This window comes from Martes martes, assembly GCF_963455335.1.
Source record: "Martes martes genome assembly, chromosome: 12".
Lineage (NCBI taxonomy): Eukaryota > Metazoa > Chordata > Mammalia > Carnivora > Mustelidae > Martes > Martes martes.
This window is the reverse complement of record NC_137900.1, coordinates 76,126,731-76,154,716: the sequence shown is the minus strand read 5'-3', so window position 1 is coordinate 76,154,716 and position 27,986 is coordinate 76,126,731. Positions and strand designations below refer to the sequence as shown.

The 27,986-nt window shown below is 49.6% G+C and overlaps 1 protein-coding gene across 1 annotated transcript; it reads right to left on the bottom strand.

The window, feature by feature from the left end:
- Window positions 1–445: 445 nt before the first annotated feature.
- Window positions 446–19,433, bottom strand: BSPRY (B-box and SPRY domain containing). The gene is made up of 6 exons (XM_080820028.1): window positions 19,203–19,433; window positions 15,571–15,669; window positions 7,295–7,525; window positions 6,157–6,182; window positions 2,651–2,775; window positions 446–1,439 (listed from the first exon to the last, which is right to left on the bottom strand). Exons 1-6 carry the CDS (start codon window positions 19,377–19,379, stop codon window positions 913–915), a joined length of 1,185 nt encoding a protein of 394 aa, XP_080676154.1. The 5' UTR covers window positions 19,380–19,433; the 3' UTR covers window positions 446–912.
- Window positions 19,434–27,986: the final 8,553 nt, after the last annotated feature.

The following is a 27,986-nucleotide window of genomic DNA, read 5'->3' as shown; positions in this document are numbered from 1 at the left end:
TTGTGAGCTGTGCTGTCACAGCTGCAAGGGCCTCAGAAGTCATCTCAACCAAAAAAGCTGCCATTCTGTCTGTGGACTGGATTTGATCTACCCAGCGTTGGGAGTAAATTATTGAGCAAACTGAAGAGTGGGGAGGGCTCTGGCACTCATCTTTGAGCCCAAGAGCCTGAAGTTGTAGGTATGATTGCCTTTGGTCCTAGAAAAAACAGGAATGGTGAGGACCACTGTTGTAATGTGACCTCAGAGAGCAGGAAGGGGCTTGCCCTGGGTTGCACCAATGCAGGGCCCAGAACCGTCTTAAGGCTAGTCCGGCTGGGTGTGCTGCGCTGGGCGGGCGGAAGAGGGTGAGGAAGGGCTCTCTTTCCTAGTTGTTGCGTCTCTTAAGATGTGAGCTAACACTTGGGGGATTTGTGCGATCACCCACAGAGGACAGGGAAGACACTTCAACCTTTTAAAATCTTTACTAACATACATGTTCCCTACATCGGGCCCTCCTACTCCATCAGCTGTGTGGGGCCTGAAGGCCTCACCCCAGGTCACCCTGCGGTGTGTCTCGAAAGACTCTACCACACATCCAGGCACCTTTCCATCCAGCTGCTCGCTCACCAAATATATATTGCACAACTGGTAGGTACCGGACCCCATGCTGGATGCCAGACGCGATGCAGTGAACAAGATGCCCCCAGAGGGGCAAATGCCTGGTGGATTTGGGAGCCCAAGGCCCAGGGGGTAGCAGGCTCCCCACAGATAGCCAGCAGGTCCCCGCTGAAGCCAGACCTGAAACAGGACAGACCCCTCCCCCTCCGCAAGCGGTGCCCTGTGCAGAGGCAACATCTGGGGAAGAGACCGCTGGGTAGGAATACGGCCTGGAGGCGTGGCAGGGGCTAGACTGGGGCTCCCGGTGGCCACGGGTCAGCGGACGATGGAAATGGTCTGGTCGGCCACCGCGAAGACTGGGAAGAGGGGCCCCGAGAAGGGCGCGCGGTGGGCGTGGAGCACTGTGCCCGAGGCCGGCTCGTAGAAGAGCAGTTCCTGCGCCTGCAAGTCTAGAAGCACGCCCAGCTGGCTGGGGCAGCGCAGCAGCCCCAGGGGCTCGTGCTGCCCGTCGTGTGAGAAACGGAACTCCTGGTCGTAGCGGGAGAAGACCCAGGAGAAGGTGTTGTGGCCCAGACGAGAGTCACTGCCCGAGCCCTTGCGGGGCAGCTGGCCCAGGGCCACACCCACCTTATAGGCGCAGCTGTTCTGGACGTTCACCATCCAGGTGTGCAGCCCAGCCTGGAAGGACGTGGCCGCGAGGGCATTGGGCCAGTGGTCAAAGCGCTCGGGGGCATCTGCACAGGCCTTGGACTTTTTGGCATTGAAGGTCAGGGTCCTTCGATCATCTGACAGTTGCAGGAAGGGGCTGACGGTCCTCTCGTCGATACGCACGTCCTCCGTGCCTGCCAGGAAGAAGTCTCCGAGTCGCCCAAGGCCCACCCTCAGCCCTAACCCGGCCCTGTCAGGCCGCAAAGGGCTTCCTCCCCACTCCCCGGCAGTGAGCCACCTCGCACAAGCCACTTCCTCTCTCTGATCCCCTGTCCCCTCATCTGTAAAATGGGGATCAGTCGGACTTACCACAGGGTGGGCATGAGGATCTGAAGTGCCGAGCATTAGTAAGTGCTCACCAGGTTGTGGCCATGACAACAATAGCTCTTATTAATCTGAGACCCTCATATGTAAACTCGAAAGAGGGCCCGGAGGGAAGCAAGTTGCCCTAAGTCAGACACCTAGTTGGTGGCAGGGCAGAATGAAGACCCAGCATTTTGTTCCCATATCCAGCACCCAGCACTGATGAGAACGCATTCCCGTTGAGCCTCTCTGCGGCCCCCAGATCGGATCTGTCCCTGGGGCACGGCCCCTGGGAGCTAGGAAGCATCAGATCCGTACTTTCCAACAACTCAAAATGGGACTGCTGGCAAATCAGGCACTCTGATAACAGAATCCAGAGCGGACGAGCTAGAGCTTGAACTCAACATTGAAGGCTAACACACAAGGGAGGAGGGCTAAAAATTGAGGAACAAGTCAACCCATTACCCTAACCTCTCTGTGAGTTGTGCAAACACCCCAACCAGGGGCACAGAAGCTGCCACCTAGCTTGTGGGGTTCTGCTTGGAGAACTTCTGCACTGAGTGGGAACTCCTGCAGGGAGAAGGACGGGCTGCATTCAGCCCCGTGGCCTTAGCACGCAGCACAGGGCCAGGCCACAGCCGGCCTGAGTCAGTGTCTGGTGAGGGAGTAAGTGAGGCAAACCCAGGCAGCTCAATTCTCACTCCACATGCCCTCCAGCACTTGTACCTTCTTAAAGAGAAACTCGGTTTCCAAGAAATGATACCAAGCTGTCCCACTCGGGTAGGACAGAGCTGTGACTTACAGGAACCAGATTTTTCTTAGAGCCCACGGAGCAGTTTGGTCTGGAAATAGGAAGGACCCAGCTGCCCCAGGCCTGTCCAGCACCTTGGCTTCACGAATGACAAGTCTCATCTAGCGTCACTGTTTGCTTTAGCTGCCGTGCCAGATGTTCTACTCCCCGGTGTGACCCAGCAGCACACCCCAGCTAGTCAGCCAGCCACCCAGTTATTCCCATTGGCGCTGGGCCCTAACAGTTCCTAACCTGAGAGGGACCCAAGAACTGCTGTCACCCAGAGCTGGGTAAGGAGTGGGCTCCGAATGCACTTCTCATTGAAGTTTAACTTGTCCGACTCCTGGGGATCCAAAATGCCCTCTGCTTCCTCGGTCCTTGTGGAGGGGAGAAAAACAAAACAAAAAAACAGGTTCAGGAAGGTTCTGGAAATGGATCTAGATGAATATAGGATGATGGGAAAGGGACAGAAGTAAAATCATCTTCCCATGAGGATGATGCAAAGATTGGCAGCCAGGCCCCACACAAGAGCCCCCTAAAAGGAGGCCTGAGCCAAACAGGAAGCTGGGCTTTCCCCTTGTGCCCCACCCCCCTCACCAGGGGCCTTAATTCCAGTGAGGCAGACAATTTCCAGGGAGGTAAATACTTGGTGCCAGTATTAGAACTTGGAGTTGGTCCGCTCTGTGGGAGAAACAACCTGCCGGGTCTCTAAGTTAGCAGCAGAGCAGGGACGACAGGACCTGAGCCACTCATGCACCAGCCTTTCCTCCCCCGTCTATGTGGAGAAAAATCTCGCCTCCTTCCAAAACCTACTGCAGCAAAACCTACTGGTTCAGTAAGAAGGTACAGCCACTCCTCTGCTCTTAAAATGCAAATACCCTTGAGGGATCCCACAAGAAGGGACTATCAGTTATCATCTGAACCATAAATTAGTTCCAGTGCTTTGCTCCCAATAGCCACCTCTCCTCAGCCTACAGGGGCACTAGGTTGGGCTGGAGGAAATATGGGAACAGAAGATGCCTAGGAGGGGAGAATGACCATTTATTAAGTACCCAGTTCCCTCTGTGGAATCTCGTGGAATCTTTGCTATAACCTGGGAGAGGGTTGTTATCCCATTTGACAGGAAAGAAAAGAGATTCAGAGAAAGCACTCAGCTAAAAAGGGGAGCTGCGTTCAAGTCCTGACTCCAGGCAAAAATAGAACAAACCCAGCCTGGCGTCCAGGCACTGTTCAACATAATTTTCCCCTTAATCTAAAATGAAAATGATCAAAGGGGTATAGGGCAAAATAAGGGTTTGCCAAGGAGCTTTGCATATCTCTGAACTGGGTTCTGAGAGCACACTCTTCCCCTAATCTTCTGACTCTGCCCATAATGAAGGAGCAGGGAGAGAGAGTGGGGCACATCTCATGGATGCAAGCCCTTTGCAAGACTGCCAGTGGCTGGCCTGGATTGGGAAGTGCAAGGTGAACAGAGCCCTAGAAAAGCTGAGAGCAGGCTCTGGTAACAAAGGCTCTTTGTGGTCAGGACAAGAGAGGGTCTGTTGCCACTTTCTCAAAGCACTGCATCTGGGGTTGGAGGAGCCCCAGCCATCAGGCAGGGAGGAAAGAGGAACTCATGTCGGCAGTGCTGAGTCAACCCAAGGCAAATCTGAGGCCAGTTGTAGATGATAGAGTCTAGACAACCAGCTGGTCCAGCACCTCATGGTTCAGAAGGGAAAACTCGTGGGGATGCCTGGGTGGCTCAGTCAGGTAAGCATCTGCCTTTGGCTCAGGTCATGATCCCAGAGTCCTGGGATCGAATCCTGCATCTGGCTCCCTGCTTGGCGGGGAGCCTGCTTCCCCCTCTGCCTGCTGCTCACCCTGCTTATGCTCTCACTCTTTCTCTCTGACAAAATCTTTTTTTTTTTTAAAGTATTTTGTCATTATTGTTATTTTAAAAGGCTAAGGAATAAATTCCAGATTAAATCAGGAATTCCAGATGGATCAGGAAACAAAAAAACATAAAACAACACACCAAACACCGTTAAGAACTTTGCAGGCACAACTGGCAACATTTGAATATGGACTGTATATTAGATAATATTATCACATCAACAGTAAATTTCCTGAGCTTAATAGTGACACTGTAGTTATGTAAGAGATGGTCTTTGTTCTTGAAAGAAAGATGCTGAAGTATTTAGACCTAAAAAGTCTCACTTTCTGCAACGTACTCTCAAATAGGGTAGAAAAAATAAGTGCCGCATATTCATTTGTTAAATAGATAGGAAGGAAGAGACAAACAGACCAAGAAAGAGAGCAGATGTGGCAGAATACTAACAATTAGGATTTCTAGGTGAAACTCCTTATACTATTTTCCAATTTTTCTCTACATTTGAAACATACCAAAATACCAAAATAAAAACAAATTTAAAGATTAATTTTTTTTTCAAAAACCAGAGCAGCTTGAAATTGAAAACAGGCTGGTTTTAGAGGAAGATGAAGACGATAAAGGAAAAAGAGAAGACTAGCAGAAGTGTGGAAAGATTAAAAGAGGGAAAAAGTAGGAACAAGCCAAGCCTTTAAAAGAAACCGTAAAATAAAGCTGGGGGCATCCACACCGGGGGAGCCTTCACAGACTTGCCAAAGAGTGAGGTAAATCTATACATACTGACACGGAGAGATTCCAAGAGAGCCGGATAAGTTATAGAACAGCAAGCAGTAAAACAATCCCAAGTGTCTTAAAAAATAGATATATATTTTTAGAGGTCAACAAGCCCAGTCATACTCTCCTGGGACCCTGTTTACATAGGGACGTCCCACAAGATACATCACTGACTGTTAAAGCTGATCACCTCCAGGGAATGGGATTGGGAAGGGAATGGGAAAAAAGTTTTTTTTTTTTTAAGTTATCTCTACGCCCAATGTGGGGCTTGAACTCACAATCCTGAGACCAAGAGTCACATGCTCTACCCACTGAGCCAGCCAGGTGCCCCGAGACATTTTAAATTTTCAGTGGTTTTATATTGATGGCATTCTTTTCTCTTTCTCCCATGCACATGTATTACTGTTGAAATTTAAATATAAAAACAGCTAAGAAGAATGGGCTATGCTCCCCAGATACAGCTCTGAAATCTCTCACAGAAGCTGCAAGAATTTAATTTCTTTGCCTGGCAAATTACATCCTCTTGGCCACTTCCTCGGGCTCTTGGCTCCCAGCCTCTCAGGACCCGGGAGAGCCTGGCATGAAGTGCTTTTATTACTGCTTCATTAAAACACAAACGGTGAGTGGTGGTAATGCAGACCTAGGTTTCAAAGATTCTTTTCTCAGAGAAAGGGGGACTGAGGCAGAGAAGAGGGTGATGGGACAGGTGTGGGGTGTGGGTCTGCGCCCCAGCTCGGGGGCGTAGGCAAGTCCCTGCCCTTCTTTGAGCCTCAGTATTTTCATCTGTAGATGGGCGGCGGGGCGGGTGGGGTGTAAAACACTCCAACAGGGGGACTGGAGATTTTGTAGCAGGATAACGTTTCAGAAAGCCCTTGGCAAGCCTCCCATTGCTAAGTGTCTCTTTCACGACCCCGGCCCAGGGATCTAAAGCAGGTCTCCCAGTTAGGCACAGGAAGACCCCAGTCCAGGGAGCACGGCTCTGGGACAGGCGCGCAGCCAGACGGCACACGGTGGGCTCTCTCCCCAGACCAGCGGGGCCTGAATGCCACAGACCAGTTACAGGCCTGCGGGCAACAGTCTGCACATCTGCCCAGGCAAATGACCAGGCCACACTCACCTCTCAAAAATCTCCTGCTCCTTCTGCTGTAAGAAAAGAAAACAGAGTCAGGCTGGGGACCAGGAACTCAGCAAGTTCAACTGAGAACATACTCAAGACTTGAGTATGTTCAACTGGCATGGAGGGTGCCACGTGGGCAGACTCTGGAACGAAACATTCCGTTCTTTCTTTAAGACCCCAAGCAAAGCTCTCTGGGTTCTTCTTCGCACAGCTCTCACCGCACACTGGGAATGGATCACCTGGATCACTGGCTCCCGTGCCCCAGGGCATCCTGTGGTTCCCTCGCAGGACCCCGTATTGACCAACTCCTCACCCCAGACTGCCAGCTGCAGGATGACTGGGACGCTTACTGATTCTTCTCCTGTGACCGTCCCAGTTTGGGACAGAATGTGCTCTGACGTGGAAGCTGTGGGACCCAGTGAAGGCACAATCTAGGGCAGCGATGGAAACTGCCCTACTTGAACGGCAGAACAGCTCTGTCGTTCCACATTCTGATTTCTCTGCTGGCATATTTCCTCGCATGTCAGACTGTCCCGGTAAAACCGCAAGCATCTGCATCTCTATAGAAAGTGCTCTGCAGGGATATGTACCAAAGAATGACCCACGGTCGTTTCTGGGCAGTCCGATTAGGGACCCCTGGGCTGCTCCCTCCCTCCTCTTCTGAGCCCTGTCTCTAGCTCCCCACTTCCTTCAATGTAGCGGCTCCTTTTTACCTGTCAGGCACCAGCTTCGAAGTTAATTCATTCAGGAAGCTGCCCCTGACCCCTGCCACCCGCAAGCCTGGACTGCGGGGTCTCTGGCTTCCAGTGATGTTTTCTACCAGAACACATAACCCTCCGCTATCAGTTTAGGTATTCATCTGCTTCGTAAAGCCGTGAGGTACTAATCCTTTCACCCCACCCCTGGGCACAATGGCTCATAGTAGACACTCAGCAAATATTTGCTCACTATTGAAAGAATGGTTAGCAGGTGCAAAAAAAAAAAATCAATTTAATTTTATTCCCTTTTTTTATTTCCTTGCCTCATCCCTGTTCTGAATTAGCCTTATCCACCCAACTCCTACCAATACACATTCTGGATGTTTTAGACTTGGGGGTGTCTGGTCCACTGGCTGTGTCCTCACCCCAGCCTGACTTACAATCAGCTGGAGGTCATCCAGATGGGTGAGCATGGCCACCAGGCTGGTCCGGATGCTGTCGAGCTTCTGCAGCGCCTCAGTCCAGTGGACTCGCTGTGTCAGGATGCTCTGGTGGGCCCGCTCCTCTTCACCATGCACCTGTTCCAGCAAACGCTGCTCCTCGCTCTCACACAAACTCCTCACCACACCTAGCCTCTGGATGACCAGTTCCCGCGCTGCACTGGCTGTGCTCTGGTGAGGGATAACACAGGGAATTGGGTCCTAGCAAAGTCCCAGTCAAGATTAAGAGGATCTGGGCTCAGTGGGAAAGAGTGCTGGGATTGATTAGCCATGTCTGGCACAGGCACAGTAATGGAAGGAACAGTACTTACGCCAACCCAGCCTTAAGAGTTCCCAAATATGGAAGAGAGGTAAAAATGGAATAGGAGGAAACCAGAGAGGGAGACAAACCATAAGAGACTCTTAATCTCTGGAGACAAACTGAGGGTTGCTGGAGTGGAGGGTGGTGGGAGGGATGGGGTGGCTGGGTGATGGACATTGGGGAGGGTATGTGCTATGGTGAGTGCTGTGAATTGTGTAAGACTGATGAATCACAGACCTGTACCCCTGGGGCAAATAATACATTATTTGTTAATTAAAAAAAAAAGTTATACTTTCTCAAAAAAAAAAAAAAGAGTTCCCAAATATGGTTTAGGGTGAAGAAATGTGAGATTCAGACATCCAGGTCATATCTTAGATTTAGGATCACAGAATGGAAGAGGTGGGCACAGTCTAGGGACCAACTAGAACTAATTATTTCATAGTCGAGAATACCAAGGCCAAGGGATCAAGATCAGAGAATTATAGAATTACAGCGTGAAAGACACTACAAAGTCATCCCCATCAATAGGATCCATGCCAACAATAGTCCAGTTGATATTCTGACTATGTCTGAATGAAAAAAATCTCCTTTCCTAAATCTGTCCATTCCAATGGCTTCCGTGGTAGATTTCTTATTCATGCCGGGGGCATGCCGTCCCCTCTGGGTTAGCTAACATGGCCCTCCTAGTAGTCAGCACAGGATCTAGCACACAGAAGATCCTCAAACAGTCACTGAATGACTAAGGGGAAAGTTTCTTCTGACCAAGTCAAAAATCTCTTGGTAGCACTCACAGGCCAAGTCAGGGACAGAGCTGGGACTAGAACCCAGCTGTTTGGACTCTCAGTCCAACACGATTCTCTTTCCCCCACTGCCATCTGACAATTGATCCTCCCCAAATGTTGCATGAAACACCTGCAGTCTTGCCAGACAAGGGAGAGTAGAGCAGTCTCTTTCGTGCCGAATGTTGGGGAGAGCCAACAGCTTTCTCTGTGCCCTGTCTGTGCAGATCCACTCTGTACAGTGAAGGGGGTAATGACCCCTACTTTACAGAAGAAACTGAGACCCACGATTGGCCCAGAGGACAGGAAGAGAGTGAATGGCCTAAGTGAACCCACAAGTTAGTTCTGACTCCAACTTCAGTGTTCCCTGAGCCAACATAAAACACTAGTTAGGAAGCTAGGCTTTATTTTATTTTATTTTTTAAGATTTTATTTATTTATTTGAGAAAGAGAGACAGAGCATGAGGGGGAGGGGCAGAGGGAGAGGAACAAGCAGGCTCCCCACTTAGCAGGGAACCAGAATGGGACTCCATCCCAGGACCCTAAGATCATGATCTCAGCCGAAGGCAGAGGCTTAACCCACTGAGCCACCCAGGCGCCCCAGGAAGTTAGGCTTTAGAGACAGACAGTGCCTAGATTTAAACCTTAACTGATCCACTTACTCTCCGTAGGATGCTGAACACATTACTGATCTTCCCAATGCCTCAGTTTTCTAATCTGCTAAATGAGGGTGATAGTAGTACCTACCTTATGAGGTTATTGTGGAAGATTAAATGAGTTAATATATAGAAAGTAAACAGAACAAAGCCCAGCACAGAAGTGTTCAACAACATTAGCTATTGTTCTCTCTATCCCACCTTGCTGCCTTGCCCACCGGGGTGGGTGTCTGTAGCCACGTCTGTACTACATCTGTGATCAGGACCAAGAACAGACCCTGGCCCAAGATGAAGCAGAGACTCTCTCACTAGAAGACTATAATCAATTTCAAAACATTTCTTGACTCATTCCCGGTAAAGCGCGGCAGAGAAAAAAAAAAATTTTCCCTTTCCAAAGATATGCCAGAATAAACGAAACAGTATCCTAAAACAAAGCACAGAAATGCTGGAAAAATAGCCCAAAGCATCCTTTTAAAAGTCAAGCTGCTCTGGCAGCTAAGTAAAGGAAATCCCCTGGAGTCCAAATGTGGAAAGGAAACTGAAAACCGGTGTAATCCAGGGCTCAGACTCTATTGCCCTGAGTGCAGCTTGTCATTTATTTTAGAATTTTACACTCGTCTAAACTTAAGAGCCCAGTAAAGACAGAATTATATGGAAAAATAGGCAAATCCACAGCATGATATGAAATTATAAATGCCCCCTGCCAACAATCAGTAAATATGGCAGATAAAAAAATTAGTAAGTATGGAAAAGATCTGAATGTGAAACATTTATGTAAAGTGACCGTGCTTTAGGGTATAGAGCAAATCTCAACAAATTTCAAACAACTGATATGCAGACTACAATGAAGTTAAGTTAGAAATTACTTTGGAAAAAAAATAACAATGATAATTTAAAAAGTAAAACCATACATTTAGAGATTTAGAAAGCTATTTCCAATAACACATAGTAAAATAACAAATCATAATGGACATTTAAAAATACTTATAACTGGGGGCGCCTGGGTGGCTCAGTGGGTTAAGCCTCTGCCTTCGGCTTGGGTCATGATCCCAGGGTCCTGGGATCGAGCCCCGCATCGGGCTCTCTGCTCGGCAGGGGGCCTGCTTCCTCCCTCTCTCTCTGCCTGCCTCTCTGCCTACATGTGATCTCTGTCTGTCAAATAAATAAAATCTTTAAAAAAAAAATACTTATAACTGAATGAAAATAGTGCATCACATTTGTGAAAGGTCTGCTAGCAACACCTTGATGGAAATATACGGCTTAAATGCTGACCTTGAGAAAGAAGACAGACTAAAATTAATAGACTGTGTTCAGCTGAGGGAGTTAAATAACAACGGCATATATCCCTACCCCCCCAAAAATTGGAAGGAAAAAAATTATAAAGATAAGAGGAACAGATGCCTAGGGGAGCCTTGGTGGCTCAGTCGGTTAAGCATCTGCCTTCGGCTCAGGTGGTCCTGGGATCGGAGTCCCTCATTGGGGTCCCTACTCAGCAGGGAGGCTGCTTCTCCCTCTTCCTCTGCCTGCCACTCCCCCTGCCTGTGCTTTCTCTCTGTCAAGTAAATAGTAAATAAATAAAATTTTTTAAAAAAAGAGGAAAGGATGCCTGGGTGGCTCAGTCAGTTCAGTGTCTGCCTTCGACTTGGGTCCCGCATCAGCTCCTTGCTCAGTGGAGAGTCTGCTTCTCCCTCTGCCTGCCGCTCCCCTTGCTCGTGCTCTCTCTGTCTCTGTCTTTCTCTGACAAATAAATAAATAAAATCTTAAAAAAAAAAAAGATAAGAGGAAATAATAACGAGATTTTTTTTTTAAGATATAAAAGAGGGGCGCCTGGCTGTCTGAGTTGGAAGAGCATGTGACTTGATCTTGGTGTTGTGAGTTCGAGCCCCTTGGTAAAAATAAAACTTTAAAAAGTTTATTTAAAAATAAACTTTAAAAAGAGATACAAAAGAGAGGATCAACATACTAAAAGCTGGTTCTTTGAAAAGACTAACAAAATAGACGAGCCAGTGGCAACTGGGGGGCACCTGGGTGGCTCAGTCGGTTAAGCTTCTGCCTTTGGTTCAGGTCATGATCTCAGGGTCCTGGGATTGAGCCCCACGTCAGGCTCCCTGCTCAGCGGGGAGCCTGCTTCTCCCTCTCCTTTCCCCCCACCCCCACTCCCCACTTGTACTTTTTCTCTCTCTAAAATAAATATCTAAAAAAAAAAAGATAAAGAATGTTATGCATTAAATTTAAAAATAGACAAAATACATAATTTATCTAGAAAAAAATTACTAAAACCAAAGAAAAAGAAAGAACCCTTTAGTCATGGTGGGAAATGAATCAGTAGTTAAAATTCACCTGCAAAGGGGCGCCTGGGTGGCTCAGTGGGTTAAAGCCTCTGCCTTCAGCTCGGGTCATGAGCCCAGCGTCCTGGGATCGAGCCCCGCATCGGCGGGGGGGGGGGGGGTGTCTCTGCTCAGCGGGGAGCCTGCTTCCTCCTCTCTCTCTGCCTGCCTCTCTGCCAACTTGTGATCTCTCTGTCAAATAAATAAATAAAATCTTTAAAAGAAAAAATTCATCTGCAAAAATAACACCATCCCAGCTAGTTTCACAGGAGGTGTCACCAAATATTCAAGGCACAGATAATTTCAGTCTTAACACAAACACCTCCAGTGGAAACAGAGAGCTCCCAACTCACTGAGTAAGATTTATAGAGCCTCAACACCAAAATCTGATAAGGACTATGCAAAAAATGAAATTCATGGGCTAATCTCACTCTTGAGTATAGACACAAAAATCCTGAAACACACACCCACAACCCCAAAGTAAGATTAGTAATCCAACCTTAGAAATTTTGTATAAGGGTGACACAAGGGGAAGGAGAGGAGGGGGTTCGGTGTTAAGAGGGTAGCACGAGGGATCCTTACAATGGAACTGTTCTGTATCTTGGCTGTGGGAGACATCACACAAATCTACACAAGATAAATCTGCACAGAACTAAATACACACACACACACACACAGACGGTGCAGGTTAAACTGCTGAAACGTGCATAAGGTGGGTTGTACAGATGTCGATGTCCCGGCTATGATACTGTACTATACAATTAGGTAACATGTTATCATTGGGGGAACCTGGACAAAGGGCACAGGGGATATGGCTCTATGATCATTTCTTACAACTCTACAATTACCTCAAAATTAAAAGTAAAAAAAAAATACATATGATCAAGCTTACTAGAAGGAATTCAAGATGGTTTAGCATGAGAAAGTCTTATTAATGTATTGCCACGTTTGGCAATTGATTGATGGGGAATAAAGCATATCTATAAACTGACAAATGGCATCATTAAGAACCTGCAGCAAACGTGATAAATAATGAAAAATAGAAGCCATCAGAAGAGAACTTACACAAGCTCTGCCCATCACCTACCCATGTACCTGCACATATGCCCCTATGCTCTGCCTTCCCTGTTTCAGCGTGTGAATGCCCAGGCTCTTACCTCCAGCTACCTCTCCATTTGTCTACTTGATCCCACCCCCCTTGTTGTACCAGAGTATCCCCCCTTCTCCTTCACTATTAATTGTCTCCTCTCTACCAGACGATGCCTACCAACATACACAGAGTACTTTCTCCCATCTTAAAAATACCTTCTTGATCCCCACTATCATCCCATTTCTCAGCTCCTTTCTTACAGCAGAGCTCCTCAAGTGTTGGCTGTGCCAACTCTCCCAAATTACTCTTCTGTTCTCTCTGAAACCCACTCCGATCAGGCTTCCACTCCACCACTCTACAAGACATTCCCTCCATCATAATCTCCACTGATGAACATGTTATTCAATCCAATGGCCCACTCTCATTTCTCACCTTACTTAACCTCTGCAACATTTGACATCCCACCTCCCTGAAACGTCTTATGTGGACACAACATTCTTTGCTTGACTCCTATCTCATTCGTTGCGCCTTCTTGGTCGACTTTGCTGGTTCCTCCTATCTTCATCTTCCTCTTCTTCTTTTTAATTTCAGTGTGGGGCTCCAGCTAATGACCTTCAGATCAAGAGTCCCATGCTCCTCCGACTGAGCCAGCCAGGCGCCCTCCTTCTATCCTTCTATCTTCTTAATGGTTAACTGTGCTCTGGAGCTCCGTCCTTAGATCCCTGCTTTTTTCTTATCTATACTTAATCACTTAGTGATCTCATCCCTTCCTGTGGCCTTCAGTTTATACCACTCATTTATACACTCATGGAATCTGTCTTCAGCCTAGCCCTCTCCCAACGTACACATATCCAGCTACCTCTTCAACATCTTCCCTTGGTGTCTAACAGGCATCTCACATTTAACATGTTCACAACTGAACTCCTAATCTTCTCCCCTGTCAACCGTCACTCTACATGTGGTCTTACCCCACCTTGGTAAATGGTTACCTCATCATTCCCGTTCTCAAATCAAGGCATTTAAAGAAAAAAAAAAAAAAGTTAACAGTTACCCTGCCCCCCTCCCCTACCTTTCTCTCTTGCCTACATCCAATCCATCAGCAAATTCTGCTGTTTCTCCCTTCAGAATAAACACAGAATCCAGACACTTCTCACCATCACTCATGTCCAAACCACTCTTGTCTTTCACCTGGGTTATGACACCAGCTTACTAATCATTCTCCCTGTTTTTACCTATGGTCACTTCTCAACATAGTAGCTAGTCTTCCTTTTAGTTTTTAATTTTTTTAATTTTTAAATTTTTAAAGATTTTATTCTATTTATATGGCAGGGAGAGAGGGAGAGATAATGAGAGGGCAAGCAGGTAGAGAGAGAAGGAGAAGCAGGTCCCCCACTGAGCAAGGAGCCTGATGCGGGTTCAATCCCAAGACCCTGGGATCATGACCTGAATCGAAGGCAGACGCTTAACTGACTGAGCCATCCAGGTGCCCCACTGTGTTCCTTTTTAATCTTAAGTCATATCACCTTACTGTGCATAGAAATTTCGAAAGACTTCCGACCTTACCCAAACTAAAGGCAAAGCCCCCGTGTGGCCAGTGAGGATACTCTGCAGCTCCCCCCATTCCCTGCCTCTGGGACTTCACCTTCTGCTGCCCTCTTTCACTCTGCCTCCAGCTCATAGGCCTCCTTGCTGCTCCTCCAAAGTGCCAGGTGCGCTCCCGCCTTTGGGCTTTTGCACTTGCCATCCCCTCTTTCTAGAACTCTTCCCCGGATATCTGGTCTGTTCCCTCACCTTCTGTAAATTTTGTGCAAATATCAACCCTTCCTTAGGTCATTCCCGATCACAGCGTATGCAATCACAAACCCCGTTCCCAAGAAGGACGTCCCCCTTCCTGTGTTGAACTTCTCCATAAAACCTTCGACCTTCTGACATAGCATGTATTTAATTATTGGCCTTGCCCTACCCACCCACCCGCCCCGGCCAACGATGTAAGTTTCAAGAAAACAGGAATTTCCATATGTTTTGTTCACTGTGGAATCTCGAGCACAGAGAACAACGGTGCTTGGCCTGTGGTGGGTGCTCACAGATTTGTTAAACGGCGAAACGCTGTGAGTGTACCCTTCGAAGTCGGCATCTGCTACACTTGCTTCTTTTGATATTGTACGGAGGCCCTAGCCAGCGCCATCAAGGCGAGAAAATAAAAAGGATGAAGAAAAAGAGTGAGAGAGAGAGAGAGAGGAACGATCACGCTGAGAGGCAGGACTAAGCACAGAAGAGCTGCCTGACCTCCTGGCAGCTTCTTCTTTCCTTCAGGTTCTTAGAGGCTTCTGTATCCTGCCAGGAAATTCCCTGTTTTTGCTCAAGCTAGTTCAACTGGGTTTCGTTCTACACAATCAAAAGAACCTTGACTAAGACCGTGCCAAGGCTGCGCAATTGTCCATGCTGGGGAAGGAAGGACGGGATGTCCAGAAAGAAATCCACAGTCCCGACCCATGAGGGGCATAGCCGAGAGTGAGGAGGTGGCAGTGGCAGTGGGGTCAACTGGATAAAGGATCGGCAGAGGGGGGTCACAGAAGGAGCACCGGCCTGGAAGTCAGAAGATCCAGGCCCTGGATCTGACTCTGGCAGGAGGTTGTGGACCTGGGGCAAGTCAGTTAACCTCTAGGTGATCCATTTCCCCATCCGTCAACAGGGCTGTAACTGCCACCTACTGCATAAAGATTGTCGTAAAGAATACTCCACGTCCAAGTTATTTTCTAATTCAGGGGCTGACCACTACATACTCAGATGGTGGAAGAATGCTACCCTTCCTGATCCTTTACCCCCAAAAAGTCCTTTTCCAGCAGTATTTGCCCCAGTGTGGTACCAGGAATAGTCTTCTCTGCCCAGATGGTAAGAGCACAGCTCAGAGAGATGGGAAACCGACCTTCCCGGGCATCCAGCTTTGCTAGTAGCACAGTGAGTCTGTGAGGTTGGGAAGGGATCCCAGACTGGTCCACACTCTGGAGGCTGGAGTCTTATCCTAGGAGGGGTCCGGAGCACAGGAGAAGGAGAACTACCTACCACTGCTCTCTGGTTCTTCCCCGGCAGGACCTCGGCCACATACTTGGTGATGCTGGCACTTAGAATCTGCAGCCTCTCACACTGGTCCACGATCCTGTTCTGCAATACAAAGGACACCCATGGTGTCTGGTTCCATGTTGCTCCATCTACTCCACCCCACCATCCCAGTGATCTCCCCCCTCTCATCCCACCTCAGCCACTTGCACCCAGGGTCACATCCCAGACCTTGCTATTACTGAGAACTATAGCACCTCCAAAATCTTCATTTAAAGGGCCCACACCCTGCCACTTCTATCCTTCCAGATGACTAACTCTAGATTCCCCAGTCCAACCACTCTTCAGCTCAGCTGAGGCCACCCAAACGTTAGTCTTACCACTTTTCTTTGTTGTTGTTTTTTTAAGATTTTTATTTATTTATTTGACAGACAGAGATCACAAGTAGGCAGAGACAGGCAGAGAGAGAGAGGAGGAAGCAGGCTCCCTGCTGAGCAGAGAGCCCGATGCGGGGCTCGATCCCAGGACCCTGAGACCATGACCTGAGCTGAAGGCAGAGGCTTAACCCACTGAGCCACCCAGGTGCCCCTCGTCTTACCACTTTTCAATGTCCATCACCCACTCTGTGGCTTCAGTTCCCTCCTTCTCCTGAAATCCGTGGCCCATCACCATAATCACTTTCCTGCACACACCCTCAGCGTTTCTTCTGACCCAGCTCCCTGGCTTTCTACACCTCAGCAGAAGAACATGGCTTCTCAAACTGCCCTTCCCTAAGATGTCCCCATTCTTTAGCAATCATCAACCTCATTGTCCCAACCCCACACCCTGGGGTTACTCTCCAAGCCGGCATGTATCTAATCCCTCAGTGAGTCCTATCAGCCCTGACTCCGCAGTTCCTCTCTCTCCCTCTCTCTCTCTCCTCTGGCCACTTCTGGTCACCTCCACTCCTATTATTCTGCCCAGACAGTCATTATCTCTCACAGGAGAGAAATTAGGTCCAGTCACGACCCTGCTCCAAACCCTCCAATGACTCTCCAGCACACTCACAGTGCGATCAAGCGTCCCACTTTAGCCAACAAGGCCCTGTCTGATGGGACTCTGCCTACTGTGCCAATGTCACCTCCTAGCACTCTCCACACTGGCCTTCTTTCTGTCCCATAAACACACCAAACTTTTCCTGACAACAGTGTCTCTGCACCTGCTGCTTCCTCTGCGTCCAGCAGTCTTCTGGATATATAAAGGGGTATAGCTGCTTATATGCAAGTCCCCTCCCCCACTCCACTCAGGGTCACCTCCTCAGAAGCCGTCCCTGACCACCCCCACAGCCCATTCCCTTACTTTGCTTATTTTTCTTTCTTGCATTTATCACACCTCTGCCTGTATATTCTGGATGTGTTTCCTTGTTTTGTATCTTTCCCCCCATGGCTGGAACACGAGCACCATGACTTTGACTTGTTCGCTATGGGCCACTACCTAGAAGAAAGTTCCTCCTACTCCTGGATAAATATTTGCTGAATGAATGAATATCCACTTCTAGGACCACAAGAGGTGCCACGGTTCACATCGGCCAGAGCTGGGAGTGTCCCCCGGGGGAGCAGGGGAGCCTTTTAGAAATGAAGACGCTGAAGCCCACAGAGAGGTAACTTGCCAGGCCCCTGCTTTTCCACTCCATTTCTCCAGGTACTTGAACTTGACTCCTTCCTAGCCAACAGCTCTTCCACGGCTTCCCCTCAGAGCTCTGCCCGGGTTCCGTCTGCCAAAAGGCAGCTCTGGCTCCTCTTCTAGGAGACCCTTGCAAATCCTTACTCCCCACAGTCAGGAATTCCATCTGATGCTTCTCTGGTCCAAATACTGAGTGAAAGAACGGAGCTGCTGCGAGGAAGCTGTGATCAGCACACACCGGAGAAGGACGAAGGAAACCCGGCAAAACTTACAAAAAGCAACAGGACAAGAACCACGAAGGTAAGAGAGAAGTTGTGAATGCTAACCATCTTGCCCTGGGGCAAAATTTCTTTGCCACTAGAGGGATCACAGGAGGAGTACATAAATGTCATAAGATACTCAAAATTGGAGAGAGGCAAGAGAGAAAGAAGAGAAGGAAAGAAATCCCTCCCTCCACGCAAAGGAAGTGAACATGCTTAGGGCCTCAGTAGGGTTCAGGGAAGACACCCCGGACAGAGGCATTCCAAATCAAGCACCTGCCCTGCCACCCGGCCCCAGGCTTCATGCCCTTCCACCACTCGGATTTGGCTCTGGTGGCAACTTTTTTTTTTTTAAGTTTTTATTGAATTCTTACACCCATTCGCACCACTTCCTCCCTCCGCTGAACCAAGAGGTGGTTTTGTCTGACCAAGTCAATGATTCCCTTGGTCCAGCTCCTGAATGTCAGAAACCTTGGAGGAGTTTCCGCCCTGCTCTGGGCCTCAGTTTCCTCATCTGTAAAATGGAGGTAGGATATCACTTCCAAAGTTTGGTCCGGATGGAGTAAGATGATGGACATTGAAGAGCTTTGGCGCTTGCAAAATTTCCACTACTACGCAAGTTTATCACACCACATTATCTGAGCCTATTTTCATCACTACTATGGATGATGGGTAGCGGTGACAGGTAGGGCCAAGAAGGAGCTTTCGGGTGTGTCACTGAGTAAGCGAATCCCTCCTGGCCAGTCAGCTAGGTGTGTTTATTACCCTGCAGTCTGAGTCCCCAGGGAGAGCCCTCAGGCCTCACAGGTGGGCAGAGCACTTGGGTGAGGTTGGAGAAACCAAGCCTCTTAATCAAATTGCAAGGAAATCCCCAGGGACCGCAACTAGGATGGAAGGAGGGAGGAAGACGCAGGGTAACTTGGACTCCCCAGTCTCAGACCAGGGGCAGGTGGTGATGAAGGTGACACCTTGGAGGTCACTGGAGTGGAGGTGAGGAGGAACTCTAGGGGAAGAGATCCAGCAAGAACCTCTTGAGATCCTCCCCACCCCCTCCGTTTACCCAGGTCGAACCAGTTTGGAGTACAGTCAAGGCCAACCCTGAAAGGGAAAAGAAATCACCTCACCGGGAAACCTGAAGGGTGGACGGGGGAGGGGCTTTGAGCCCAGGGGCTGAGGAGGGAGGAGGGGCGGTTTTTATCTCAGGTCAGCTTCCACCCGGGCGGGACGTGGGGCACACGTTGTCCCAGGACGCGTGCTCCTAGGGCCCAAGGCCAGGCCTGGCTCTCACCCCTCAACAGATGCAACGGAGGAAGAGTGGGCAACTGGACCCGCCACTACGTGGTAGACGACAGAGCATTTCCCCCAATATCGTGTGTCTCCAGCACAACCACCCCAATAAACGCGCGCTATTATTGCCCTACAGATGAGGGCGCTGAGGCTCAGAGACTTAAGAGACTCCGAGCCGGGTGGGGAGGAGGCGGGATTCGAACTCACGTCCCCACGACTCCAGAGGCCACACCTTTAACTGCCTAGTTCCACGGCCAGCGCCACCGCGGGGCCTGGGCCCCGGACCTGCCGCCGTGTCCCCGCCGGGTCCCCGCCGGGTCCCCGCACCTGCCGCCGGGTCCCCCTCGGCGCTCCGCCACGGCGTCCCCTCCCTCCAGAGCCTCCCCTCTCCTCCCACCGCCCCGCCTTCCGGCGCCCCCGCCCGCTCACCCGCAGCTCTTCCGCGCGCTCCTCGGCCCGGCGGACGCGGTGCCCCCGGCAGCGGCCGCCGGGCCCCGCGCAGGCGGCGCACACGGGCCGTCGCTCCGAGCAGCAGAACCAGCTCAGAGCCTGGCTGTGCTCCGGACACAGCGGCCCGGACCGCGGCCCCGAGCTCTCCGCAGACATGGCCGAGCGCCCCGCGCCGCGCGCTCCACCTGCCGCAGGTGACTGCGGGGCGGGGCCTCCGCGACCCCGCCCCCCGGGCCCGGACAGGCGGCCCGGCGCGCTGGCTACCCCGGCTTCCTGCCCATCTGCCCTCGCCGCCGGGTGGGCGCTCGACGGGACTCCCGCGCGGGGTCTGCCGGCCTCCGCCAGCTCTGTGATTTTTCTGCTGAACAAAGTCGCCTTGTATGCGTGTTAGTTTTAGGACAAACGTAAAACACCGAGTATTAATGTGACCGTAGCAAACTTAATTGAGCACTTATTAAGCGCCAGACTTTTGGTAAGCGCCTTAAAGCGTTTTATGATGGGCTACAACAGCCCTTTTTTGACAGGCAGCTCTGAACGAGTAGCTTGAAAATAGGTTCTGGTGTTAGGCTGCCTGGGCTCAAATCCCTGTTTCACAGGCAGAGCAACCTCAGTGGCCTCAGCTGTAAAATGGGGATAGCGTCGGTACCTGCCCCCACAGACTTGTGCTGTGGCTTAAATGATTAAACAGGACCCGGAGCACACACAGCGGCAGCAATTGCTGAGCGTCTGTTAATAACGCAAGGAAAGTACTAGTAGGATCCCCGTTTTTATGGAGGTTAAGTAACTTGCAGGGAGTCACAGTTGCTAATTGGCAGCAATGAGATTGGAATTCAGGCAGCTTGATTTGTAGCTAATATGGTTAATATTTTTTAATTGCATATTAAGGTCCAGTGAGGAACATCTGTATTAGGCTGATTTCCCCAAAGTATTTACAACCAAATTTTCCTCATTTGAAACTTTCTTAATAACGAGTATTGAAAAAAACCAATGTATGTTTATTGAAGAAAAGAGATTATGCAAATAAGCATGTCGATGCGACACCCATCCCCAGAGAAAGCTGGTGTGCCTTGGGGCTTTTTTTCTTAGGATCTCATAAATGAGTGTAAGCCAGATTAAACCCTCTACTGGGGCTCCAGTCCAGCCAGCCTGGGCATACAGAGAGAGTGCTATTTCCCAGCCCCCAAATTCCATTTTAGGAGGTCTTGGCAGAGGCCTGAGGAGAGAACTCAGCCAAAGGGAGAAGGGGCCAGGCCTTGGGGGTCAGAAGTTTCTCTAAAGTCACCAGGAGTGGACACTTGTGAAAGCCCAACCCTAAAGAGAAGCAGCAATGCATCCCCCAGCATTTGGAGGCTGAGGCACGTCTACCCCAAGGTCCCTCTAAGTGACAACTGCACAAAGGGTAGAGAAAGATTGCCTTCTGTCAGCCCCTGCAGCTTCAGCCCCTGAGGGCGAGGGCCGCTGACAGCCCCAGAGCTCCTCCCCTTAAACTACAGGACCTGGGTCTGATCATTTAGTTCCTCTGGGCCTCAGTTACCCCATCTCTAAAATGGGAGTGAGAATAGTATCTACCTCTGAGGGCTGCTTCAAGAATTAAATGAGGTGTTGTCTGAAAGTGCTGAGTTTGGATGTATAGTATACAGCAGGGGCTAAAAAATGTTTTATTGTATGTGTGAGGCTTTGTAGCAGGATTTCAGAATGTAAACAGTGTAAAGTTCTTTGGCAAGGGGAGTGCAGCATTCCTGGCATCAAAAGTAGTTTCTAGTGGGAGGGTGAAGGCTTCATACTCTCCTCTGGGGGCGGGGCTGGAAATGGGCCACCTTAACCAGCAATTGTGGTTAGAATTTTTTGTTCGAAGAGCTGGGCATGGGGAGGGCTCTTAAACCTTCTGGTAAGAACAGAGAAAACAGAAGTGATTTTGTGTGAAGGAAAAGAGACTGTGGAGAGCACAGGGAGGAGTAGGGGTTAAGGTCCTCAGGGAAAGCAGGGCCCCTTCACTGGGTGTGCCCCTGGAGCAGGCAGTGGCCCTTGAGGGCTGGAGTCAGGCAAGCAGGAAAGTCACCAGAAGAACTTCCGGACAGAGGACTAGGAATTGCCAGGGGCTTAGGTGGAAAAGGATTTACTTATATAAAGTGGGGTCATTGGTGGCTGGGTTGGTTAAGCGTCTGACTTCAGCTCAGGTCATGATCCCAGGATCCTGGGATCGAGCCCTTGCATCGGGCTCCCTGCTCAGTGGGGAGTCTGCTTCTCCCTCTGCCCACCACCCCCCACCTCCCGCTCTCAGGCTCGCTCGTGCTCTCAAAAATAAATAAATAAAATATTTAAAAATAAATAAATAAAGTGGAGATCTTCTGTACTGCTACTCAGGACTGAAGCATCAGCCCCTTCCCTTAAATGTGCATGTGCCTGACACAAGTCCCCACCAGAAGCCTCGGGATACTCAGAAACTCCCAAAAGATGGCTCTCAGGCTTTATCAGGCTTTGGAATCACCTGGAGTCTGGGGGCTGTTGGGGGAGAGGGGTGGTTAAGCATTCACACTTTCTGATAAGATTCTCATCCACTAAATCTGGGGTGGAAGGAAGAATCTGCAAGTGTAGCAGCTGCTCTGAGGCTAGACCACGAATGAAGTCTCTGACCCCTCCTGGAAATGCTGTAAGGCAAGGGGGACCCTTTAGCAGGTGGTGAAATCTATTCCAGGACTGAAGACCAGCATTAAACAAAAGGAAAGGGAAAGAAAGAAAGAAAGAAGAAAAGGAAAAAAAGAAAAGAAAAAAATTGCTCCTCGTACAGGTTTTTTTTTTTGTCTGTTTCATTTTCATAAACATGTACATGTGTGAGCACTGGGGAATGTATTTCCTATTGAGAGGGTCAAAAAGTTTAAAAGCTGATGCTCTAAAGTGACCTCTGGATCCTTGGTGGGAGTTGGGAGGGCTGTACTTGAACTTAAGGGCTTAGGTGGAACACCCCGAGCTGGGGACAGAGAATGGACACTTTTGTTACATTTTATTTTATTTTTAAGATTTTATTTGTTTATTTGACAGAGATTACAAGTAGGCAGAGAGGCAGGCAGAGAGAGTTGGTGGGTGGGGGGGAAGCAGGCTCCCTGCTGAGCAGAGAGCCCAATGTGGGGCTCGATCCCAGGACCCTGGGATCACGACCTGAGCCAAAGGCAGAGGCTTAAACCCACTGAGCCACGCAGGCGCCCCTCTTTTGTTACACTTTAGTCATTCAACAGATTTATTGACTGTCTACCTATGCGCCGGGCCATATTTAAGACGCCGAGGATACAACCGTAAAGAAGAACAAAGTCTACTCTCTTGAGCAAACAAAATAAACAGACCAGTCTTATAATGCTGGTAAGTGAGAAGAGCTGTATGAAACATACTCGGGCATATGGACAGAGGGCTTGAGGGAGGCACAGATCTACAAAGGGCGATGGAGGTCGTCTCTGGGAGGAGTAGCACTACCACAGGGGAGAGACAGGTAGCAAACCGTGAGAAGGTCTGGGAAAGGAGCTCTCCAAGCAGACGAACTAGCAAGAGCAAAATTTTTTTTATGCCCTGAACCTTGCTCGCGCCCTCACCAAGGAACCATACACAATTTGCATTCTGAAAAGGTGCTACAAATATATAGACCCTCACAAACATGGTAGAGGAGCCTTTAGCCCCTACTGTATGACGTAGGTGGAACGTGTCTGGGAACGCGTCAGGAGGCTGTTAGGCTGCAGGCTTGAGCAGTGGGAACCAGAGCAAGGCAGAAGGGCCCACAGTGACCACCAGCTGAATGCAAACGGGCTCCGTAAGCGACCCACCTCAGGAGACCCCTAGGCCCTAGCTGACCAATGGGTTACTCACAACTGGGCCCACATTCCCATACCTCCTTGTGCCCTATTAACTGTAGGGCGCCCCCCCACCCCCCACAGCCTGTCTGCTGCTCCCCTGTCATGTATTCAAAAAGCTTCTATCTCCTTTGTTCTGCCCTGGGTGAACCCTCTCACCACCCGCCTCCACCCAATCGGTCACCCCACAGAACGTGTTCATTTTGACAAAATTGGGACTATCTGTACATTCTGCCCTGTAACCCGACTTCTCACTTGTCTATTTATGCTATTTAATTTGGGTTGTCTTTTTTTTTGTTTTACTTTTTTGGTAGTGAATATTTGGGAAAGTCTGTTGGAAAGGACTGTATCTCCTTGGGCTTTACTCTCCCTCAGGCTCTTCAACAGCAGACCCAGTCCTCCTCTGCCCCCCTGGCCGGAGGCCCGTGCCTATCGCTAACCCCACCTCGCCCTGTCCCCATGCCTCCTTCCTCCTCAGACCCTGAGGCCACCAAAGTCTCTGGTGACAGGGCTGGAAGTCATCTGACCTGGGTTTGTACCGGTTCTTGTAAGGAGTGGCAAGAGGACTATCAACGCTGTGGCTTCTTTTCTGTGTGACTTTCCATGGCAGAAACAGCCTCAACTGTCACCTTTAAGAGGGGCTTGGCAGCCTGCCAGTGTAGAGAAACTTAGACCACACAGTTCTCATGTGATTAAGTCCGGGCCCCCGGGGAGAGAGTCCTCTCTGCTTGGGTCTGACCAGGCTGGACGGAATGAGATCAGCCTTCAGGGGGCTCTTGGGACCATCCCATTTCACAGGAGGGACAATATCAAATTGGGCAGGTTTGGGAGAGAATAACCAGCTCAGGCAGTAAAGAGCCAAGAATTAAGATTATACAAGGCAGGGTTGGAGGTATTGGCAATGTTAGGTGGAGCAGTTATGTTGCTTCCATCCATACCAGTCTACCTTGTGTCTTAATTGGCTGTCTATGATTGTCATCCTTTTTGCTGTTTATTCAGAAATATTCAATGTGGGGCACTTGGCTGGCTCAGTCAGTAGAGCATATGACTCTTGATCTTGGGGTTATGATTTGGAGCCCCATATTGGGTATAGAGATTACTTTAAGAAAATAAAATATTAAAAAAATAATCAATGAGCATCTACTGTGTGCTAAACCTGCCTGGTCCAATACCATAGTCACTAGCCACAGGTGGCTACTAAAGTTACATTCAAATTAAACACAATTTAGGGACGCCTGGGTGGCTCAGTTGGTTGAGTGTCTGCCTTTGGCTCAGGTCATGATCTCAGGGTCCTGGGATAGAGCCCCACTCGGGACTCCCTGCTCAGCAGGGAGTCTATTTCTCCCTCTTCCTCTGCCCCTCCCCCCTACTTGGTGCTTGCTCTCTATCTCGCTGTTGCTCTCAAATAAATAAATAAGTCTTTTAAAAAATTTACAATTGAAAATTCAGTTCCTCAATTGCACTAGCCACACTTTAGGGGCTCAATAGCCACATGTGACTTGGGGTCAGCTCATCTATAGACAGTGCAGACATAGAACATTCCATCATACCAGAAAGTTCTATTGCAGTGCTGTGCTAGACCCTGTATTAGACACCAGCAATAACATGTGTGTAAGTCAGACTCGGTCACTGCCCTTATGGGGCTCAGAATCAAGTGAGCAAAACCAGTAAATGGAAAATCACACCGAGTTCGGGAAAGAGTGGGGGACTTGGAAGTGCAAAAGAAGGGTAGCTAACTCAATGTGGAGGAAGAGGGGAATGGTTAGGGAAGACCTGAGGGTCGAGGGGGAGATGGCCTCTAAGCTGAGGATAAATAGTTAGACATGCAGGTGCGGGGATGTAGGGAAGATGCCCTAGTCAGAGGAATCATGTGTACAAGGATTCAAAGGCAGCAGCAAGGGGAGCCAAGAAGCTGCAAGTCGTTTAGACCATTGAAACCTAGAGTGTGGGGGCCAAAGGAGGAAGATGGGCTAAAGAGATATAGACCAAGCCTTACTGACCTAGGGAAGGAATTTGGATTTTATCTTGAATATCAGTTATTTATGGTCCATAACAAACCACCCCAAAGCTTAGTGGATTAAAATGAGAGCCGTTTCTTTGCTCACAGTTCTGTGGGTTGGCAAATTGGGCTGGGTTCAGGTGGGCTATTCTTCTGATGGTTACTCGTGTGTTTGCAGTCATCTGACGGCTCATTTAGGACTGGATGGTCTGAGATATTCTCACTCACGTGTCTGCCATGTGGTGTTAGCTATCGGGTGGGCCCTGTGTCTTAAACAGATGAGACATGCTTCTTCCCATGGTGGCAGTGTTCCGAGAAGATGAGAGAAGAGTCTACAAACCTCTTTGTGGCTTAAACTCGAAAGTAGCCAATGTCACTTCCACCACATTCTGTTGATCAAAATAAGTTACGAGACCAGTTGCGATGAGAGAAGCTACAGAGAGCTTGTGGCCATCACACTCTGGAATGATGTTGGCCTGAACCAAGAGGGTGGGTAGAGAGAAGTGGACAGATTTTTTTTTTTTTTAAGGATATTTCAGGGGCAGAATTAAGAAGTCTTGAGGTTTGTTCTGGAACAAGGAAGAGAGAATAAAGTTACAGATGACTCCAAGATCCTTGGCGTGGGTGACTGGTGAGTGCCCAGCATTCAGAGGGAAAAGAGGAAGAACAGGTTTGGGGCAAAGATGATATTTTCAGTATGAGTCACAGCCAGGTGGAGATGGACAGAAAGCAGGTGGATCTACAGGTGTAAAGAGAAGTCTGGCTAGTGATACCAGTTTGGGAGTCTCAGGTGCCTTAAGCCTAAAGCATCTTCCGTAAGAGTTGCATCCTCAGAGCTGGAAAATCTTGAGGGCAGGGATCAGACAAGTCAAATCTGTAGCTGCACTGAGCCTAGCCCAGTGTCTCAGGGCAAAACAATCACTCTCTCCTGGTTGAATGTTGCCAGGTTATTGTAGGCTAAAGAGATTAAGCTAGTAGGGTGAGCCCTCGGCTCTGAACTAAGATCAGTGTTGTGTGGGGGTAGATCCCAGCTCCTGTCAGAAACAACAGGACACGGACTCAGAAAGTAATGAGTGAGTCATCAACGAGGGAGATCAACAGGAGCTAAAGGAACCCCCATCAGGAACGCCGTGGAAGATATTGCCTCTTTGCATGGGAAGACAGACCCAGGAGCCAGCCCTAATATTCTGTGAAGGTAATTTTCTCTTACCAACCCTACTCCTGTTCCCACAGGCACCCAATTTTCAGAAACTCCACAAGCCTTCACTGAAGGCCATTTTGGAGATCAGTCCTGCAGCAGGTCCCTTCTAGGTGCAAGAGAAATGTTGGCTCAGATCCCATCCATCCATTCATTCATTCATTCATTTCCTCATTTAACATCCAACAAACCCTTACTCTACACCAAACCCTGTTCACTAGGAATACAGAAATGAGTAGACTTTAGTCTGGAAGCAATGTACCCACAGCTGCTGTTGGTTTCTGGAACGGTCTTCCCATTGGATGTCATGAAGGTATTGAGGGGTCTCTGCTGTGGTCCTGGGCTGTAACAGTTTGATGAAAGAAAGAGAGAAGGAGAGAAGAAGAGGAGAGAAAGAAAGAAAGAAAGAAAAAGGAAGGAAGGAAGGGAGGGAGGGAGGAGGAAGGGAGAGACTGGGGCGGCGGGGGGTGGGTGGGTGGTGGTGGGTGTGGACTTGGGGAAGTGTCCAAAAGAGGCATCACGAGATAGAATCACAGAAAACTCCAAAGAAATATAACATTACTCCATCTGAGCGAATAATTATTTAAAATATGACATTTATTCAGTACTTCCTCGGCGACTATTACGGTGGTACCGCTTTTCTTGCATTACATAGATTCCCCAGGGGCACGGTCTGGGGGCACAACCGTCCCCTTCTCTGGAACCTCACCACTGCATCGTTCCCGTCAGAAAACCGAGCTGGGTGCTCTGGGCCCGGCCTCCGGGAGACGTCCCGCGAACGGAACTGGGGTTCGGGGGCGGGGAGAGCGTCCGGAGGCTTTTCGCGGGAACTCCTGCCCTAGCAACGCGCGCCTCGTTGCTAGGGGCGGAGGCGCGGGAGGCTGTGGTGCTGGTGGCTGCGGACGCCCTCCACTCTGCGCCCCCGCCGGCCTCAGCTCCCGGCCCCGCCAGCCCGCCGGTGGGTATGGAACACAAGGTGGGGGGTAAGGGGTGCAGCTGGGGGTGGGGGGCGGGCGGGGAGGTGGGAGCCCTCGCGCACCTGCAGCCGCGCACCTGGTCAAAGCGGGGAGTTCGAGGGCTGGCCTTGGGTTGGGTGGTGCCACACCTACTCCCCCCACCCCCACCCCTCGCTCCAGCCCCGTCTCGGGTGAACTGCTCCACCCCGCCTCCCCCGCCCCCACATAGAAAATAAGCTTTGGTAGTCCACATGGATAGGACGGGGGACGTCTGTGATCTAAGAGCCTGGAAGGAAAAACTACCCAGGCTGTCCCCCAGCTTGGGGCAACCTTGGAAGTTCTAACCTCGTGCTGATTCCCTGGGAGACTCTGAGCCTCAGTTTCCCCATCTGTACCATTAGATTGTCGAATCAGACCATCTTCCAATGCTTCCAGTGCGGCTTTGTTTGTATCTGAACTTGGGGTTTGATGCCCTGTGTGCAGAAGGAGATTTGGGGGGAGGGAGGGCGATATGAAATCAGCATTGAACACTGATTGGACCAGGAGTCTAGGGAAATGAGGTCTGGTACTCTAGCTCTGCCTTGTGTGATCTTCAGCAAGTCACAACCCTCTGAGTCCCACTTTCTTCGCAGAAAATAACAGTTGGGTTTATGCTGGAGTATTTCGAGGAATACGGCCCTGGAGAGTTAAAAGAGGATCCTCTGAGTTATGTTTTAAAGTGACCAAGAGGTATCCTTAAGCTGTATGGAAAGCAAATTGGGGCAGAAATGGGTC

Excerpts from the sequence above, each read along its gene's own strand:
- BSPRY (XM_080820028.1), bottom strand. The coding sequence starts at position 19,379 with ATGTCTGCGGAGAGCTCGGGGCCGCGGTCCGGGCCGCTGTGTCCGGAG. Across the intron at positions 7,526-15,570 it reads GGAAGAACCAGAGAGCAGTG|AGCACAGCCAGTGCAGCGCG; the intron begins GTAGGTAGTTCT and ends ATCCCTCACCAG. Across the intron at positions 6,183-7,294 it reads TGGATGACCTCCAGCTGATT|CAGAAGGAGCAGGAGATTTT; the intron begins GTAAGTCAGGCT and ends CTTTTCTTACAG.